The sequence below is a fragment of the Notamacropus eugenii genome, chromosome 4 (assembly GCF_028372415.1).
Source record: "Notamacropus eugenii isolate mMacEug1 chromosome 4, mMacEug1.pri_v2, whole genome shotgun sequence".
Taxonomy (NCBI): Eukaryota; Metazoa; Chordata; class Mammalia; order Diprotodontia; family Macropodidae; genus Notamacropus; species Notamacropus eugenii.
The window spans coordinates 59,045,697-59,064,327 of NC_092875.1; the positions used below are offsets into that span (position 1 = coordinate 59,045,697).

The following is an 18,631-nucleotide window of genomic DNA, read 5'->3' on the forward strand; positions in this document are numbered from 1 at the left end:
GATACAATGAAACTCAAGAAGTAATAGTTTCTTAAAAGTTAGTTTTGATGTGAAATCTGAAAACATACTAATGAACTTGCCAGTATCTGTCCCATTATCCATTGGTCTATCTAGCACTTTGAATGCAAGATTCTATAATAACATGTATTTGGTCACTTAGAAAAGATTAGTTCAAGGAGTTATGCAGATCTTCCAAATGTTGATACATTTAATTAGACATTATCAAACTATCTCATTTACAATATCACCATCAACTTCATCAGAAATGTCTTTTAAATATTAGAGATCTGTCAAGATCACAATAGCATTTACAAGTTTTATAAAAGCTTAATATTCACTTTGGGTTCACTTTTATCATTGGCAACATATACAATAATAATCATAATAATAATCATTAATATTTACATTGTTCTTTTCAATTTTCAACATTCACTTCCACAAGATTTTGAGTTCCAGATTTTCTACCTATCTATCTCCTCCCCGAACTCCAATATGGCATGCATTCTGATTACCCTTTCCCCCAATTGCCCTTCTGTCAACCTTCCCCTTCTCTTATCCTTCCCTTCTACTTTACTGTAGGGCAAGACAGATAGCTACACTCTATTGCCTGTATATTTTGTTTCCCATTGCATGTAAAAAACTTTTATTAACATGGGTTTTTAAAAGTTTGAGTTCCAATTTCTTTCTCTTCCTACCTCCCCACCCACCCTCATTGAGAAGGCAGGCAGTTCAATATAGGTTATACATGTGTAGTCATGCAAAACACTTCTATAATAGTTATGAGAGACAAACTATACTTCCCTCGATCCTGTCCTGCCCCCCATTTATTCTATTCTCTTCTTTGACCTTGTCCCTCCTCAGAAGCATTTGCTTCTGATTACCCCTTCCTCCCATTTGCCCTCCCTTCTATTTCTTATCTTCTTCCTTCCTACTTTACCCTTAGAGTAAGATAGATGGTCATACCCAATTGAGTGTGTATGTTATTTCCTCCTTAAGTCAAATCTGATGAGAATAAGGAACACTCATTTCCACTCACCTGACCCCTCTTCCCCTCCATTGTAAAAGCTTTTTTCTTACCTCTTTTATATGAGATAATTTATGCCATTCTATTTCTCCCTTTCTCCTTCTCCCAGTATATTCCTCTCTCACTGCTTAAATTAATTTTATTTTTATTTTATTTTTTAGATATCATCTCCTTTAAATATCATCCCTTAGTACACACACACTGGTGTGTGTGTGTGTGTGTGTGTGCGCGCGCGCACGGGTGTGTGTATTCCCTCCAACTACTCTAATACTGAGAAAGGTCTCATGAGTTACAAATATAATCTGTCCATATAGAAATGTAAATCACTTAACTTTAATAAGTCCATTATTATTTCTCTTTCCTATCTGTCCATATAGGAATGTAAACCACTCAACTTTAAAAAGTCTATTATTAATTCTCTTTCCTGTTTACCTTTTCATGATACTCTTGACTCTTGTATTTGAAAGTCAATTTTTCTGTTCAGCTCTGGTCTTTTCATCAAGAATGCTTAAAAGTCCTCCATTTCATCAAATGTCCATTTTTCTGCTAAAGTATCATACTGAGTTTTGCTGGTTTTAATCCTAGCTTCTTTGACCTCTGGAATATCATATTATAAGCCTCTGATCCCTTAATGTAGAAGCTGCTAAATCTTATGTTACCCTGATTGCTATTCCACAATGCTTAAATTTTTTTATTTCTCGCTGTTTGCAATATTTTCTCAACCTGGGAATTCTGGAATTTGCTACATTATTCCTCCAAAATTTCTTTCAAGGATCTCTTTGAAGAGATGATTGGTGGATTCTTTCCATTTCTATTTTACCCTCTGGTTATTGAATATTGGGACAGTTTTCCTTGATAATTTCTTGAGATGTCTAAGCTCTTTTTTATCATGACTTTTTGATAGTCAATTATTTTTTTAATTATCTCTCCTAAACCTCTTTTCTAGGTCAGTTGTTTTTCCAGTGAGATATTCCTGATTGTCTTCTACTTTGTCATTCTTTTGGTTTTGTTCTATAATTTTTGGATTTCTCATAAAATCATTTGCTTCCATATGCTACATTCTAAGGATTAAGGAATAATTTTCTTTGCTGAGATTTTGGACCTCCTTTTCCATTTGGCCAATTCTGCTTTTTAAGGCATTCCACTCCTCATTGACTTTTTGGACCAATTTTGTCATTTGGGTAGGTCTTTTTTTAAGGTGTTTTTTCTCAGCATTTTGGGGGGTCTCTTTTAGCAAGCTGTTGACCCATTTTCTTGATTTTCTTGCATCACCCTCATTTCTCTTCCCAATTCTTCTTCTACATTTCTTAATTGATTTTCAAAATCTTTTTTTGAGTTCTTCCATCACCTGCAACCAATTCGTATATTTTCTTGGAGGCTTTGGAAGTAGAAGGTTTGACTTTCTTGTCTTCTTCTGGTCTTATGTTTTGATCTTCTCTCTCACAAAACTAAGATTCTATAATCTGATTTTTTTTTGTGCTCTTTGATCATTTTCCCAGTCAATTCTTTGACTTTTTCATTTTTTAAGACAAGACTATGCTTTCATTGTGGAGGGTGTACAGTCCTAAGCTTCAGGGTTTTGTGTACCTATTTTCAGAAATATTTCTAGGGACTTGTAAGTTTTCAGTTCTCTCCAGGTTGTAGGATCAAAGGAGAGGTGTTTGCTCCACTCCTGGTCTGTGCTCTGGTCTGTGAATGACCAAAGCAACCTAATCTGTCTTGGAACTATGAGGATACCCTCTCCATCACTGCCACAAGCTCTGCCCTGACAGCACTCCTCCTCACCCCAGGACCACAACCCAGATACAAGCAGGCAGAAAGTAAGAGAATTCTGCCTCAGCACCAGCAAAGAAGTCCCTGAAATCCTCCTCCCCACCATCAACTACTCAGTCATGCCACCATCTTGGGGCCAGGAGCTCCTGAAGAAGCTGCTGCCATGGCCACCAGCTGAAGTAGAGACTGGACCACCCTTCTGTCTCCTCCAGGTCTGATACACCTTTCCTACTAAGCTACTAAGTTGTCATTGGCATTTGAGGGTTGAGAAGTTGAGAAGAAGAATCACCACAGCTGTCAGTGGTTTTGTCCTCTGAGGCCTGAACTGGATTTTCTGTGGCCCTCTCTATGCTGATGCAGCTCACACTGTACTATGCTTTTCTCTCAGACTGTGCAACAGACCTTTCCTATACACCTTCCAGGTTGTCTTAGACTGGAAATTTGTTTCACTCTGTCATTTGGTGAATTCTTCTACTCTATAATTTGGTTAGAGCCATTTTTACAGGTATTTGGAGAGGTTTGGGAGAGAGCTCAAGCAAGTCCCTGCTTTTGCTCAGACTTCTTGGCTCCTATGGCTATTGTTTATATAGTGTCTACTTTGTGCTTCCCAGGCACCATACTAAGTTCATTACAAATTTCATTGTCACTTAGTTGTTTCAGTCATGTCTGGCACTTCTGACCCCATTTGGAGTTTTTTTTAGTAAAGATACTGGAGTGGCTTGCCATCTCTTTCTCCAGATCATATTTTACAGAGGAGAAACTGAGGTAAACAAGGTTAAGTGACTTGACCAGAATCATATAGTTAGTAAGTGTCTAAGGCTAGACTTGAACTCAGAAAGACAAGTCTTCCTGACTTCAGGCCTAACATTGTGTCACATAGCTACCCTCTTTACAAATTTTATCTCATTTGATCTTCACAACAACCTTGAGAGGTGTGTGCTATTATTATCACCATTTTACATATGAGGAAGCTGAGGTAGGTAACTTAAATCACTTCCCAACAGTCACATAGTCAGGATGTGACTGAGGCCAGATTTAAAATCAGCTCTTCTTAACACCAAACCAACTCTCAATCCATTGCTCTCCCTAGCTTCCTTGAAGTGACAAGTATATTTTATTCACTTTGAAAAAAAAATGTCTACCAAATACTCAAGTCTAGTAATCATACATCTGTCAAGTTATTCTTTCAGGTAACAATGGCATCCATGGGAAAAGAGTTTCATTCTGTTTACACATCAAACAATCGCACAAGTGCTTTTTCTCAAAAGAGTTCTCATAATTGTGCTTGTAGCAAAAGTACTTTATGCATGCTTCCCATGTTGTCATACAGATTTTTTAAATATGTACTCAAAGACAAGATTTAATAAAAGTAATAATTTGTATTGCTTCACCAAGTTCATTACTAAACAAAATTGCCTCGTTTGTTTTCCTAGAAATGAATTGAGGTGAAGAATGCCATGACCACTCATATGCTCTGGTACCATTGTCTTGATTCATGCTAAGACTTAGCAGGCTTATCCATCATTATTTTTGTACTCTCAGTGCCAGGGTCAGCCCATTTGTCACAGGAAAAATTATGAGAGTGAAGAAAAGGGATTTAACACTGAATATTTCAGCACCAGTTGTGTTTTTCACCAAGCATTCACGTGATAGATCTGCTCTAAATAGATCATTTTATGTGGATGAACACAAGTACACAACCTAATGCAAGCAAAACTGCACAACAGGAAATGTATGTGTTTATAAGACAGAAGCAGAATTCTGCAGATGGGCTGTTAACTCAGTCTTCATGTTGGTGGTAAAATCTTTAACTCACAGATCATATAGCAGACAGCAAATATTGATGTCCCTCTACAACAAAATAAAGCTAGAGAGAGAATACTTGAAAGATGCTAGAGGACTTCGTTTCCCTTAAAAACCCTACCACATCCCTAGAGAACTTGCGCATTTGAAGTCAGGAGCAACAGGAACAATTACATAAGAAAAGAGGCAGGAGCTATTTTTTAAGCCCAGAAAAACTGCCATGGATTCTAGAGATGGAGATCAAGTCCCCTGGGAAAACTAAGTGTTTCCACCTTCTGGAGAATTATACAAAGTACAAGAATTGTGACTCGTGGCATCAATAGAGGACAGGGTACACTAAATGGCCACACTAGCTTAGTATTGCTAAAGGAATGAGTCAAAAGAAAATCAATACCACGCAGACTCTGAAAGGAGTTACAAAGGGAAGCACCAATATGGAAGGGTAGCCACTAAACATTATGTACCCAGTGATAACATTCTATCCTCTGAAATCTAATGCTTCTTGCCTAGAAAAGAGCTAGAAACACAGAGATCTGAATATTTTTTAATACTTTATTTTTTCCAACCACATGTAAAGAGAGTTTTCAACATTCGTTTTGTATAAAACTTTGAACTCCAAATTTTTATCTCTCCTTCCTTCCCATCACCCCTCCCCAAGATGGCAAGCAATCATGTTAAATATATTTCCACATTAGTCATGTGGTGAAAGGAGAAACAAAACAAAAAGGAAAAGCCACAAAAAAGAAACAAAAGTAAAAATAGTATGCTTTGATCTGCATTCAGACTCCACGGTTCTTTCTTTGGATGTGCATAGCACTTTCCATTGTGAAGATCTCAGTATTTCTAACACAGTAGTATTGGGAAAATAAATTGAACTTGGGCCAATTTCTTCCCCCAAGCAAGCTCTAGCACTAAGGAACTGGCATAGAGAATGGACAATTACTTAGTACTTGTCTCTAACAAGGAGCTCAGGGAATTAGAGCCTAGAGTACAGGGACTCCCTGTAAAAGCACCTACAGTGATCCTCATATATCCTTCCTTGGACAAAGAGCTGAATCCTATTCTCAAGCACAAAACTCAAGACCTCTTTCATCTGCAAGAACCCACAGCTTGAGCTAGCTTCCTGACTGAAATTCTCAGCTGTGAGAAGACCAGGTGAGGAAACATAGCTGAGTTTCTCTCAGGAGAACAAAAGGTCCAGACCAAAAACCAAGCAGGAAGATCTATAGAAGGTGCTTTCTGTTTATTTCAAAGGAGAAGTCTCACAACAAGTAGTGTTGTGACCAAGTCTCATAAAATCAGAGGAAAATAGACCTAAAAGGGACTTGAGAACACAGAGGAACAGAAGAGCTAAAGAGCCCATGGAACATAGAATGTCAGACTGGAAAGGAATAGAAGAAAATTAGAATGAAAAGACATCAAGATTTTTATTGCAAGGAATATAAAATGTTCAAGATCAAAGAGAATTAAAACTTAGAACATCAGAGATTCATAGGGCTAGAGAGGATCTTAGAACATAATATGTTCAAGCTTAGAAAGACCTTATGACATAGGAGACAGAATGTCAGATTTTGGAAAGATGCTAGCATATAAATTTTTGAATGTTAGTGTAAGATAGGTAAGGGAAGGGAATAAGCATTTATATGACACCTACCGTATGCCAGATATTGTGCTAGCACTTTACAAACAATATCCCTATTGATCCTCATAACAACCCTTGGAGGTAAGTGCTGCTATTTTCCCCATTTTAAAATTGAAGTAACTGAGACAGACAGAGGTTAAGTGACTTGCCCAGGGTCACCCAGTCAGTAAGGGTCTGAGGTCAGATTTATAGTCAGAGGTTCCTGACTATACAAGGCTCCCAGTCCTCTATCCACCAGTCTACCTAGATACTAGAAGAGACCTTGGAACATAGAACAGAGAATGTTTAAAATAGAAGACAACTTGGAATCAATCGATACTTAGTAAGAAGTTAAGGTATGTCAGGCGCTGTGTGCTAAGTGATGGAGATAGAACACAAACATGCATGGAGTTTACATTCTAACTAGGAAGACAGCATGTACATAAATAAGTAGATAGAGATAAATACAAAAAGAACACACAGAACTTGGGAGAGAATAGAATATTTACCAATGACAGCACCAAGAGAGGAGTCACGTAAGAAGTAGCTTGAGCCAAATTTGAAAGGAAACAAGGGATTCCAAGAGGAAGGAGTGAGAAGGTAGAGCTTAACAGGCAGAAGGCACAGCCAGTGCAAAGGCACCAAGAGAGGATGTTTGTTGTCGATGCTGTTGTGTCATTTTTCAGTCATGCCTGATTCTCCATGACCCCAGTTTGGGTTTTCTTGGCTGAGACACTGGAGTGGTTTGCCATTTCCTTCTCCAGTTCATATTAGAGATGGGGAAACTGACGCAAATAATGTTAAGGGACTTGCCCAGGGTCACAGAGCTAGTAAGTGTCTTAGACCAAATCTGAGCTCAGGAAGATGAGTCTTTCTGACTCCAGGCCATGTTCTCTCTCCGCTGCTGCCCCCAAACAAAGCACATGGAGGATCACATATGTCCAAAAGAGCAATGAAGTCCGCAGATATGACACTGAAATATGACCGGGAAGGGGGGGAATTGTGTGTTGCTGTTAATTTCCTTTGTGATTGTTCCTTTCTAGAAGGACTATAATTCCAAATTCAAATTGCCCCTCTCTTTTCCTGGTTAAATGAAGGAAGATTAGCATAGAAGAAAAGAAAATGAACTATTGCCACCCCAATTCAGAATCTGCAGGGATTCTGCACGAAGGGGATCTGGACCTGGTTTGACCACAGGAAGGCGAACAACAAGGAATTCAACAAGTCAAGAATTTATTTGTATTAGTTAGAGAAGTGATGGCAAAGATTCTAGGATGGAATGGTATCAAAGGTCAAAGGATTTAGATCGGAGTGGGGGTGGGACTTTAGAACAAAGAACAGAGACAGGAGGCTTCTGCGAGCATGGACTGTCGGAGCTGAAGGAGACCTGAGGATAGAGAATGGGAGATGCAAAAGAGGTCACTAATTAGAGAAAAAGCAGAGAGACGGGCACAAAGTACAGACAATACTGATCTCTAATGAGATTGAAAGGACTTTAGAACAAAAGTATTCTAGAACTGGAATATCAAAGGTGCATAAGAGCATATATAATAGAATATCAGACATGGAAAGGACCTGAGGGACCACCTTGTTAAAGCATCTCAAATATCTGGTGAGAAAATGAATTGATTCAAGTCACACTGCCCATTACTGGAAAATGTCCTGAAAGATATGTCAATGTACTTTCAACTGCACAATGTTGCCTCAGTTTTCCAAATCTGAAGCTTTAGAGAAGAATATAATTTCTAGACAGGAAGAGGGAAATTGTCCTTTTCTTATTTTCAATCAGGATTATCCCTGCCCTGCTCCCTTTCCCAATATATCTCCAGTCAATCTAATAATTAAGTGTCCCATGTCTATTACCTTGGGGTTGTTGCCGTAGTATAAGGAATAGAATGCTGGACTTTGAACTGCTAAGACTGAGCTCAAATTCTCAGAGAGTTATTGACCATGTAGTGATGGCTAATGCACTTCTACAAAGGCAGCTGGTCGTGCAGTGGATAGAGCATTAGACCTGGAATCAGGACACCATCAGTCTAAACCTAGTCTTAGGTTCTTCCCCCACGTAATTTCCCCAGTGATGGGGAACTGTGTCATCCTAATGCAAATAGGGAGCCATTAATTGTTTTTGAGGAGGAGAGTGATATGAATAAATGGACCTTTTAGGAATAATCATTTGGCTGCTTTTTGAAGAATGGATTGAAGAGGGAAAAGACTGGAGATCAAGTGACTGGTAGGAAACTATTGCAACAGTTGAGGGGAGAAGTGATGAGAATCTGAGCCAGTACAGAAGCCATGTGTGTGAATGGAGAAAGGAGGATAAATTTATGAGGTTTTTATAGCAGAGGGTTTTAACCTAGGAATCCATGAATAGTTTTGAAGGGAGCTATAAACTATAGTAGGACAAAATCACATCTCTATTTTCACTAACTTCTAACTGAAATTTAGCATTTTCATCAATAATTTGATCTATTGAAAAACCTTATTCTGAGAAGGATCCATAGACTTCACCTTACTGCTGAAAAAAAAAAAGACCAACATACAAGAAATGTTAAGAATCCTTTTTTTAGAGATAAAATCACTTAATCTCTTAGTGTCAGTTTCCTCTTTAGTAAAATGGAGATGACAATACTATAGTGATACATATATACTGTGTGATTATTGTGAAGGCCAAATGAAACAAGATAGAAAGTTCACAGAACCTCAAGATGTGAAGTATGTTTCCAATTATGTATTATATTGGAGTCAGCTATGATGATGATGATCATGAAGATATTATTTAAAGTTCTCAGAGATACAAGAAACATTAAAGGTCATAACCCAGCCCCTTTGTAAGGCAGGAACCTCTCCTCCAATATCCATACCAGTAATCATCCATTCTAAGAAATCTGTTCCTTCCCTATTGACATGGGGGGGTCACTGTTAGAAGCGCAAAAGGAGGGGATCCCAAGGAGTTCATGTAGTTTAATCTATCACTTCAAAGGAATCCTCTCTACAGCATATCTGAAAACAAGTACTCTATCCTTATTTAATATCTGCTCAACATTTTTATCAATGGTTTGTATGAAGCCATAGATGACACATTTATTGATTGGGGGGATGACAAGACATTTCTGGGAATAGAATATGGGTTGATAACAGAATTAGCTTTTGGAAAACTCTGAAAAGATGAAATCTAAAAAGATAAACTTTATTGAGTCACTTTCATTTAGACACCTCCAATGATTGGGAATTCATCAAATCCAAAACCGGATTGTGATGTGCAATCATCTAGCCAACAAGTCTCCTTGTTGTACACTATGACTTTTTGAGAGACTTTTTGAATGCTTTACTAGTACCTAGGTGCACTGGGTTTGCCGCTGTGGCATGGTCTACGTGTCTATGAATATAAATATAAAAAGAGATCTCCCCTAGCAGGCTCTTGGAATAAGAACAGGGAAGACTCATCTGTGGCATTTTTGAAAAACATGGGAGTTATCCCAGACTATACCCAGGAGTCCCTCAGAGGGTCAGCTCACAGTGTGCTCATTGCTAATATCACTCCAGAGAGGTGCTTCTACTTAGATACAGTCACAGCACTCAACTTTGTCTCCAGATCAACTGTCCATTCACCCATAAGACTTGTCAGCCTCCTGTGAAGTTAGCCCAAAAGGAACTGATGGATCCTACAGCAGCAAAGAGAGCCAGAAACCAGGAGGAATTGGAGAATGGGACAGGTAACCCAGAGCCCCCACCTAGCTGTCCCAAACACAGCCCCTTAAAGCAGTTGAACACCCTTAAATCGACTGTTCAAGAGGTCCTGCTAAACCTGGATCGAATTCTAGACTCCTGGGGGTGACAGGGGACTTCAGTCTTAAGCACACCAGCCCTAGAAAAGACTTTGAAAGAGATGGACTCAGAGATTCAGAGGCTGGAGGAAAAGTATAAAGAGCTGGAGGCCAACAGACGGAGTCAAAGATTCAAGGAACTGGAGGAAGAGGAGAATGGCTCCTTGACCCCACCTTGCCCCTGTCCCTCCCAAAGAGTCCCCATGACCAATCCCTTGAATAGGGTTGTGCCCCTTCAGCTAAATGTCCTGCAGAAAGAAAGCTAGAAGAGGAAGCCGCAGCAGGAGGAGCAGGCTGAGGGGCTCCTCACCACCTTGGCGCTGCTGCGGGAGCCCTCAGAGCTCCCGGCGGAGAGCTGCAGGAGGATCCCGGACCTGCTGACACAGGCTCGGCCGAGGAGCTCCAGAGGCTGCAGCGCATTGGAGAGAAGAAAGCCCAGCTCACCGTGGGCTGGCGGGAGCTGCATGGTCCCTTTGCGGAGGTGGAGGACCTCGGGAGGGTAGAAGGGATCTCTGAGAAGCAGGTGGCCACCTTTCTGAAAGTATGGGGCAGAACCTGCCGAGCCGGGCCGCGCTGGACAGCGCCAAGCCGGGACGGCCCGGCGCATTTAGGATTAGTGCCTTCACTCTCCTCTCCCAGTACTTCAGCACCTTGCCTCGGAAGGAAGCCTGAGCGACAAGGTCTCAGGCCCCCTCCTGGAAGAGGAGCTTTCTTGACTCCAGGCCACACTTGATCCACTACTTCACCTAAATACTCCAGTCCAGGATTACCTAGGTCAAAGATTGCTTTATTTATGATATCTGTGATCTGATTACGAAAATCCAAACATAAAACTTACTCAGCAAAACAGGTCTTACTACTTCATAAAAGAAAATATTTACTGACAAAAAAAAAAAAAAACAAAAAAAAGAAGTTATTTGATCTGAGTTGTTCATGAAGTTATGCTGATTTTAAATTGATTCTAAATGATTGCTACTGCTCTTCCATCTCTTCAATCATAGGTAAGAGGGCCAGCTTGGTGGTGCAGTGAATAGAGCACCAGTGCAGGAGTCAGCAGGACCTGAGTTCAAATCTCACCTCAGACACTTGACATTCACTAGCTGTGTGACAGTGGGCAAGTCACTTAACCCCAGTTGCCTTACCCTGGGTCATCTCCAGTCATCCTGATGAATATCTGGTCACTGGATTCAGATGGCTCTGGAGGAGAAGTGAGGCTGGTGACCTGCACAGCCCTCCCTCACTCAAAACCAAGTCAAGTGCAAGTCATGTCATTAATTCTCTGATGGCATGGTCTTCCTAGGCAACAAAGGATAAACACACATACCTAACTAAGAATTTTCTGAGGAATCAAAGCCAAGGTCAAAATCCATTAGTGTTCAAAATCTCCCTTTCTTTGACAAGAAGAACATCATTTTTCTTTGTCCAGTCCTGTGGCATCTCTCCCACTCTCCAGTCTCTCAAAAATCAATGCCAGTTGTTCAATAATCATATCCTCTTGAAATTTCAGAACCCTGGGACATAGTGCTTCCAGACCTGATTACTAGATAATTGACTAAGGGCAGCCTGACGTTCCTTATGATCCTCTCACTTTCTTGACTTTTACCTCCATTTTAATAATGCTTGTTCTAGTCTACAGAACCAACTCCTTGTCTAAAAATAATGCAATTTGTCAGAGAAAGAAAAAGTCAAATAATGTTTCATTAGTCCTTCTTTCTCTCTATACTTGATTTTTATCAATTTATCCACCCAGAGCAGCCACCGCATTCCTTCTTTTGTTTTCTTCTCCAAAATGACCTTGAAAAGTCCTTTTCATTAGTGGTTGATACCACTATGCTCAACTCATTCTAAACTCCAGTATTCCTAACAAAATCCTTATGGAACCAAGACATATATTTGTATTGAATCTCCATTCCTTATCTTTATAAGGAATTTGATATGTTATATATATTTATATATTTGTATATATATGTACATATATATACATATACACATATAAATATGTCACTTCTTTTCTGGATTCCTTTAGAAGGAATTTTATATATTATATATATTTATATATTTGTGTGTGTATATATACATATACACATACAAATACATCACTTCTTTTTCTGGATTCGAATAGCATCTTCCTTCATAAGATCTTTGCAGTTAATTTGGGTATTTATACAAGAATGGCTTGGTTGCTCAAAGTTGTTCTTACAACCATACTGCTGTGACTATATACAGTGTTCTCTTGGTTCTGCTCATTTCACTCTTCATTATTTCATAGACATCTCTCCATACTTTTCCAAAGCCATTGAGCTCATCATTTCTTATAACAAGGTAATATTCCATCATAGATATATATAACAATCTGTTTAGCCTTTCCACAATTGATAGGCATCCCTACAATTTCCAGTACTTTGCAACCACAAAGAGAGCTGTTATAAATATTTTAGAACAAATGGGTTCTTTTCCATTTTCCCTGATCATCTTGGGAAACAGACCTAATAGTGGTATTGCTTGGTCAAAAGGTATAGGCAGTTTAATAACACTTTAGGCATAATTCCAAATGTCTCTCCAAAGTGGTTGAATCAGCTCACAAATCCACCAACGATGAATTAAGGTCCCAATTTTTCCACAACCCCTCCATCATTTGTCACCTTCTCCTTCTATCATGCTAGCCAATCTGATAGGTATGGAATGATATACCATTTTCATTTCTCTAATCAATAATCATTTAGAGCATTTTTTCATATAACTAAAAATTGTTTTGATTTCTTCATCAGAAAGCTGCCTGTTCATATCCGTTCACTATTTATCAATTGGAGAATGACTTGAATTCTTATAGATTTGACAAAGTTCATTATATATGTGAGAGATGAAACCTCTCTCTGAGGAACTGTCTATGAAAAAATATTTTTCAGTTTTCTGCTTTCCTTTTGATCTTGGCTCCATTTGTTTCATTTCTGCAAAACATTTTTAATTTAATGTAATCAAAATTATCCATTTTAACTCTTACAACCTTCTTTATCTTTTGTTTGTTCATAATTTGGTCACCCATCCATAAATCTGATAGGTAATATGTTCCATGTTCTTCAAATTTTCTTGCAATATCTCCTTTTATATCTAGGTCATATATTCATTTTGACCTTATCTTGGTAAATGGTATAAAATATTAATCTTATCAGAACTACTTGAACCTTAAGAATTTCATTCCTATGATTGAACATTTTCCAGCTTGAAACTATCAGAGCATGCACGCTACTTACTGGGCCTCTCAGAGCCCAGCAGAGCCTTAAGTAACAACATTTTGTGTGCCCATGGTAAACTTCATAAAATGTGCCTTCAAAACAATTTTTTGAAAAAAAACATATATATATATGTCTTTTGTTTTTCCACCATGGTCACTTCTAAACTCACCTCTCCAGATTGAATCTTGGCTTTGGATAAAGAAAAATAATTAGTTAATGTCATACACAAACCAAGGCTGGTAGTATGTGCACTATTCTCAGCAAGGTGATTTTTTGGAAGTTAAATCTGACCATGACCTCATTCTTCTCAGTAAACTCCAATGGCCTCCTATTATATTCCGAAACATATGTAAAAACCTTTGTTTGGCATTTAAAGTTCTTCATAACCACTCTTTCTTACTCTTTTCTTTTTTGCACAATTCCAAACTGAAAACAAACCTGTTTGGATCACTTCACTGCCCTACTAACAAAGCTTCGTCATGGCTATTTTCCCACAGCCACTCCAGCACAGACTATGCCTGTTTTTGCTCATGTCTGCCAATTTTCAGGGTGTCATAGTTCATTTAATTTACATTTCTTTTCCTTTGGATGATTTGGAGTGTTTTTTGATGTAGTCATTGATGGCTCATAATTTGTCTGAAAACTTTTTGTTTATATCTTATGACGTATCAGTTGGAGAATGGCCCTTATCAATTTCTTGTTTATTTTAGATCTCAGACTATAAGAAGAGAATTCTCATGTTTTCCTACTCTCCTATTGCTCTTCTAATTCTTTTTTTTTTTACTGGCTTTATTCATCAAACCCTTTCAAATCATCCTTGAAAGGGTTGTTCTAAATGCTTATTTCCTTTTATATTTGCTTCCAAACAGACACATGGAGGGGAGAAATCAGTCCAGACTCTCCGAGTTCATCCTCCTGGGTCTTTTACACCAGCCAGAACAGGAGAAGATCCTGTTCCTCTTGTTCCTCTTTATGTATCTAATCTCAGGACTGGGAAACCTGCTCATCATACTGGCTATTTACTCTGACTCTCGCCTTCACACCCCCATGTACTTCTTCCTCAGTAACTTGTCCCTGGTTGACATCTGTTTCACCTCCACCACCATTCCCAAAATGCTGAATAATTACATATCCAAAAACAGAACAATCCCTTATGCTGGGTGCCTGACACAAGCATTCTTCTTTCTTTGGTTCGCAGGGATGGATAGTGTCCTCCTCACTACTATGGCTTATGATCGCTATGTGGCTATTTGTACCCCACTACACTACAACACAATCATGACTCCAAAAGTTTGTGCCCTTCTGGTAGGAGTGTCTTGGTTTTGGGCCTATAATAATGCTCTCACACACACCGTCTTACTGACTCGGCTCTCATTCTGTGACTACAATAAAATCCCTCATTTTTTCTGTGACCTCAGTCCCCTCCTGAAGTTGGCCTGCTCAGACACCTTCATCAATAACTTGATGATCTACACAGTGGGAGCACTGATAACAATTCTCCCCTTCATTGGAATACTGATCTCCTACATTCACATTTTCATGGTTGTGCTGAAGATTTCATCTGTAAGTGGGAAACAGAAAGTTTTCTCCACCTGTGGATCCCACCTCACCGTGGTCTGTCTCTTCTATGGGACAATGATTGGAGTGTACTTTAGCCCCACATCCACTCACACAGCCCAACAAGATACAGCAGCGACTGTGATGTACACTGTGGTTACTCCTATGCTGAACCCTTTCATCTACAGCCTAAGAAACAAGGACATGAAAGGTGCCTTGAGGATGCTCATCACCAGAAAGCCAGGATTCACTCTATGACTGAGATATCCTTCTGAACTTTGATGCCTGCGTCTCAGACAGCAACCCCAGAGCTGTGGAAGAAGGTTTGCAATAAGTCTTCTCTAATGTCACATGAAGTCAATCGGTTCCCCTCTTGATCTGCATAGGACTCAGTGTGGTATGATGAGTAGAGAACTGAATCAGTTTTCAGTATTCCTGATTCTAGTGCTTTTCTACCGAGGGAATGGTGGAAATTAAGTCCATCTTATGACTCAATTCTGGACATAGCTCAGTTCCCTTTCTGTTCAACTGTGGGTCCAGTCTAATTTCTGTCTCATGAGAAAATTTTATTCGGTTATGGAAATTGTGAGAAAACTTGATTGTATTATTTAAGCCTAGCACTGTATGGCTTGGGAAACTGGATTACATCTACCTATTGATCAGAGACCCTTAACTAAGGACATAGGTGGTGCTGACCAGAAACCCAGTGAGATCCAAAAATTGATCAAGGAGTTTTCTCACCATTGTACATCTCAAACAACCCATATGTCTTATTTGAGAACTATCCCCATACTGATCAATCAGTTATTGATAGATATCTATATTCTTTTGATTGAACACATATACTTGTGGAAAGTAGGACACCTCTTTTTCTGTTTTCTGGTTACTCTCCCCTACCAAATTAGAAAGGTCCTAATCTTTCCTTCAATTAGAAATCAGATTATCAAATTATACATCCTATTTTGTATCCTGCTTATTGTTATCTTTTAATGCATAAAGATATATCTCTCCTTATATTCAGGTCCAATGACAAGCTGAGGAAGGCCTGGTCCCAATCTGTTATGCAATTAATAGATATTGCTTCATAAATCCATATGCTCAGAAGCTCAAACTTGGTTTCCTCAGTCATTTCAGATTCCACCCATCACAGTTTTTTGTAAACCAAGCCAGGTTGAGTTAAGACTCTGAACCCCTGGACAAGAGTTTTTAGAAAAACTCCCTAGGCTATCCTGGTTAATCTTTCACTGAAAGAATTAACTGAAGGAATTCTTTGCTGAAGACTGCCCACCAAAGATCAAACTCTTTTTGATCTCAATCTTCTTCTGAGCTAAAGTAAACTTCCACACTGCTGGGGAAAATTTACCCACACACTACAGAAAAACGTTTACCCCCACTCTGAAAGTTGGAGAAGTATCACTCCTTTGAGAGGAGCAATGAGCTCCAGTAATAGAAAAATATGGAAGGATTCCACCTTGGAAAAATTGGCATGAGATTAGGCAAATAGTGTGCTGTTAAATTGAGATCCCTTTAGGAAAATTCTCATTGATCCGGAAATTCTCATACAGGAGTGGAAAGGGTGAATTAAAGATGGAATTCCCAAATTATGCTAAAATATATAAAAACACAAATGGATCCTAAAATTGCCCTGAAGAGGGGATTTTTAAATATGGCAAATTAAAGGCTTCGAGATTAGTCTTTCAATAAGTGATAGAGGCTAGCAAGTATATCTCCTTTTTGTTGTTTTGTCTCTGTTTTTGTTTCTTTGCAAAATGTATGAAAATCTTTGTCTTGTGTCATGTTTAGTGTTGTTTGTAGACTCTGCTACTTTGAAACATTTCTAAGAGGAAAATATAGCCAGCCAGAAAGACTACTGAAAAACTGCAGCCAAAGAGTTAAGTATGCTGGGGAAGATTAGTGAAGTTTCATACTTGAAAGAGTCTTGTCAAACTCTCTATCCTAGTAAGCAAAACTAATCCCCCCCACTGCCTTTAGGCTTTCAGTGGGAGATTAGGTTAAAAATGAAAAAAACTGAACTGCTAAAAACATCTTAGTAGATTTTGAAGGTTTGTAGATTGGAGAATAATCATTAAGGAGTTTAGAGATAAATCATTTTAAGATTGCAGGGGAGAACTCCTGGGACTTTGGGTTATTTTAGGAACTCACCTCCTTCTCTCTGTCCTATGTGATAAGGCACATAGAAGAAGCCTAACATATCTTAGTGAATTTGGGGGTATAAATCTACAGAATTTTTAAGGAAAAATAATAATTCTTATAATTCTATAAAGTTTCATGGGTAAGAAAGAGTTAGATCACTTTTCCCCTGAAGATTGATAGAGCTAATTTTTTTTATTTTGTTGTTAGTATCTTTCCATCCTTTTTTGTGTATTTTATTATTTGTTTTAAACTTAAATAGAAAATAAGAAAAGAAAAAAACATTGCCATGTACACAGCAGAACATGAGAGGATTCAGTATAAACATTGTTTTCAAAGCTGCTCAGCTTTTCTTTGCTTCCTTGTAGGTTTTCTCTTGTTCTCTGCTGTGCACTTTTTACTTTAATTTTTCCTCTCCTTCTTCCTATCTTACCCTAAAGAAGGTCACAATTAAGCAAGGATATATGTATATATACATATACATAGACATCTATAAACATACATATATACACTCATACACACATATGTGATACCATACTATGCTTATTTCCACTTATCGTCTGTTTCTCTGAAGGTGGATAGCATCTTCATTCATAAATCCAAGTCTTTCCATGTTTTTCTAAATCAACCAGCTCATCCTTTCCTACACCACAGCAATATTCCTCCCAATCATGACCTGTCTGAGAGATTGTCTATGAGTGTTTTCCCAATTTTTTGCATTCTTTCTATTCTTGGCTGCATAGGTTTTATTTATATAAGAAATTTTTCATTTAATGTAATCAAAATTATCCATTTTATATTTTGAACTTTTTGCATAATAAAGAAGACAGCCAGTTTGAAAATAATCTCAGTGAATGGAAAAAAATAGGCATACAGTTTGCAATTTGCCTCTTGTTAACCCTTTCTTGACCATGAAAAGAGAAAAGCTTGTTTGAATCAGAGACCAACTTTTGAGATGAGTAAACTTAAATTAAGGAATAGAAAGGGTGATTTAAACAGAAAAGGGTCCCATGAAAAGGGAAACCCTACTACATCTCCACTATCGCCTTGACCCAGACCCTGTTGTGTACAGACAATGGGGGAGGGGGTGTTATTTGTGTAGGTAAACTAGAAGTAAAGAAAATGAGAAAGAAACCACGTGTTTGTAAGATCTTAGGAACTTAGAAATGTAATAATATTGCAATTAATTGAGCTTATGCAAATTTTTGTGCTAAATTCCAAAGGAAAAATTCTATGGAATAACAATCAGTTATTTAGATTATTTGGGAAATGATTAGGAAATACAGTACTTTGCCCCTGAAAATCCATTCCAGGGACATATTACCCAGTCTTTAGAACCTTATGAGCTCGAAAACAAGGGAATGAGAATGTGAGGCTTCCACTTGGAATCTTTAAAACTAAAAAGCCTCAGGGAAATTGTGGACAGGTGATGCACACAAAATAAATTAATTTGGCACTTTGGGTGATGTTTAAAAGAAAATAAATAAATAAATTTATGGAAGGGTGAAAGTGCTACCAAGAACCTTTGAAAATTAGCTAATTGTTAACTCTAGGTTCTAAATTTTAAAGTGCATGTGGCTAATTGCCCTGGAAAATTGATTTTGTGGTTGCAAATCCAGATTTGACTTGGTTAAGATTTGTC

The 18,631-nt window shown here is 38.3% G+C and overlaps 1 protein-coding gene across 1 annotated transcript; it reads left to right on the forward strand.

Moving 5' to 3' along the window:
- Window positions 1-14,154: 14,154 nt before the first annotated feature.
- LOC140499599 (olfactory receptor 1f45-like) lies at window positions 14,155-15,096 on the forward strand. Its single transcript, XM_072601231.1, has one exon. The coding sequence runs from the start codon at window positions 14,155-14,157 to the stop codon at window positions 15,094-15,096; it is 942 nt and encodes a 313-aa protein (XP_072457332.1).
- Window positions 15,097-18,631: the final 3,535 nt, after the last annotated feature.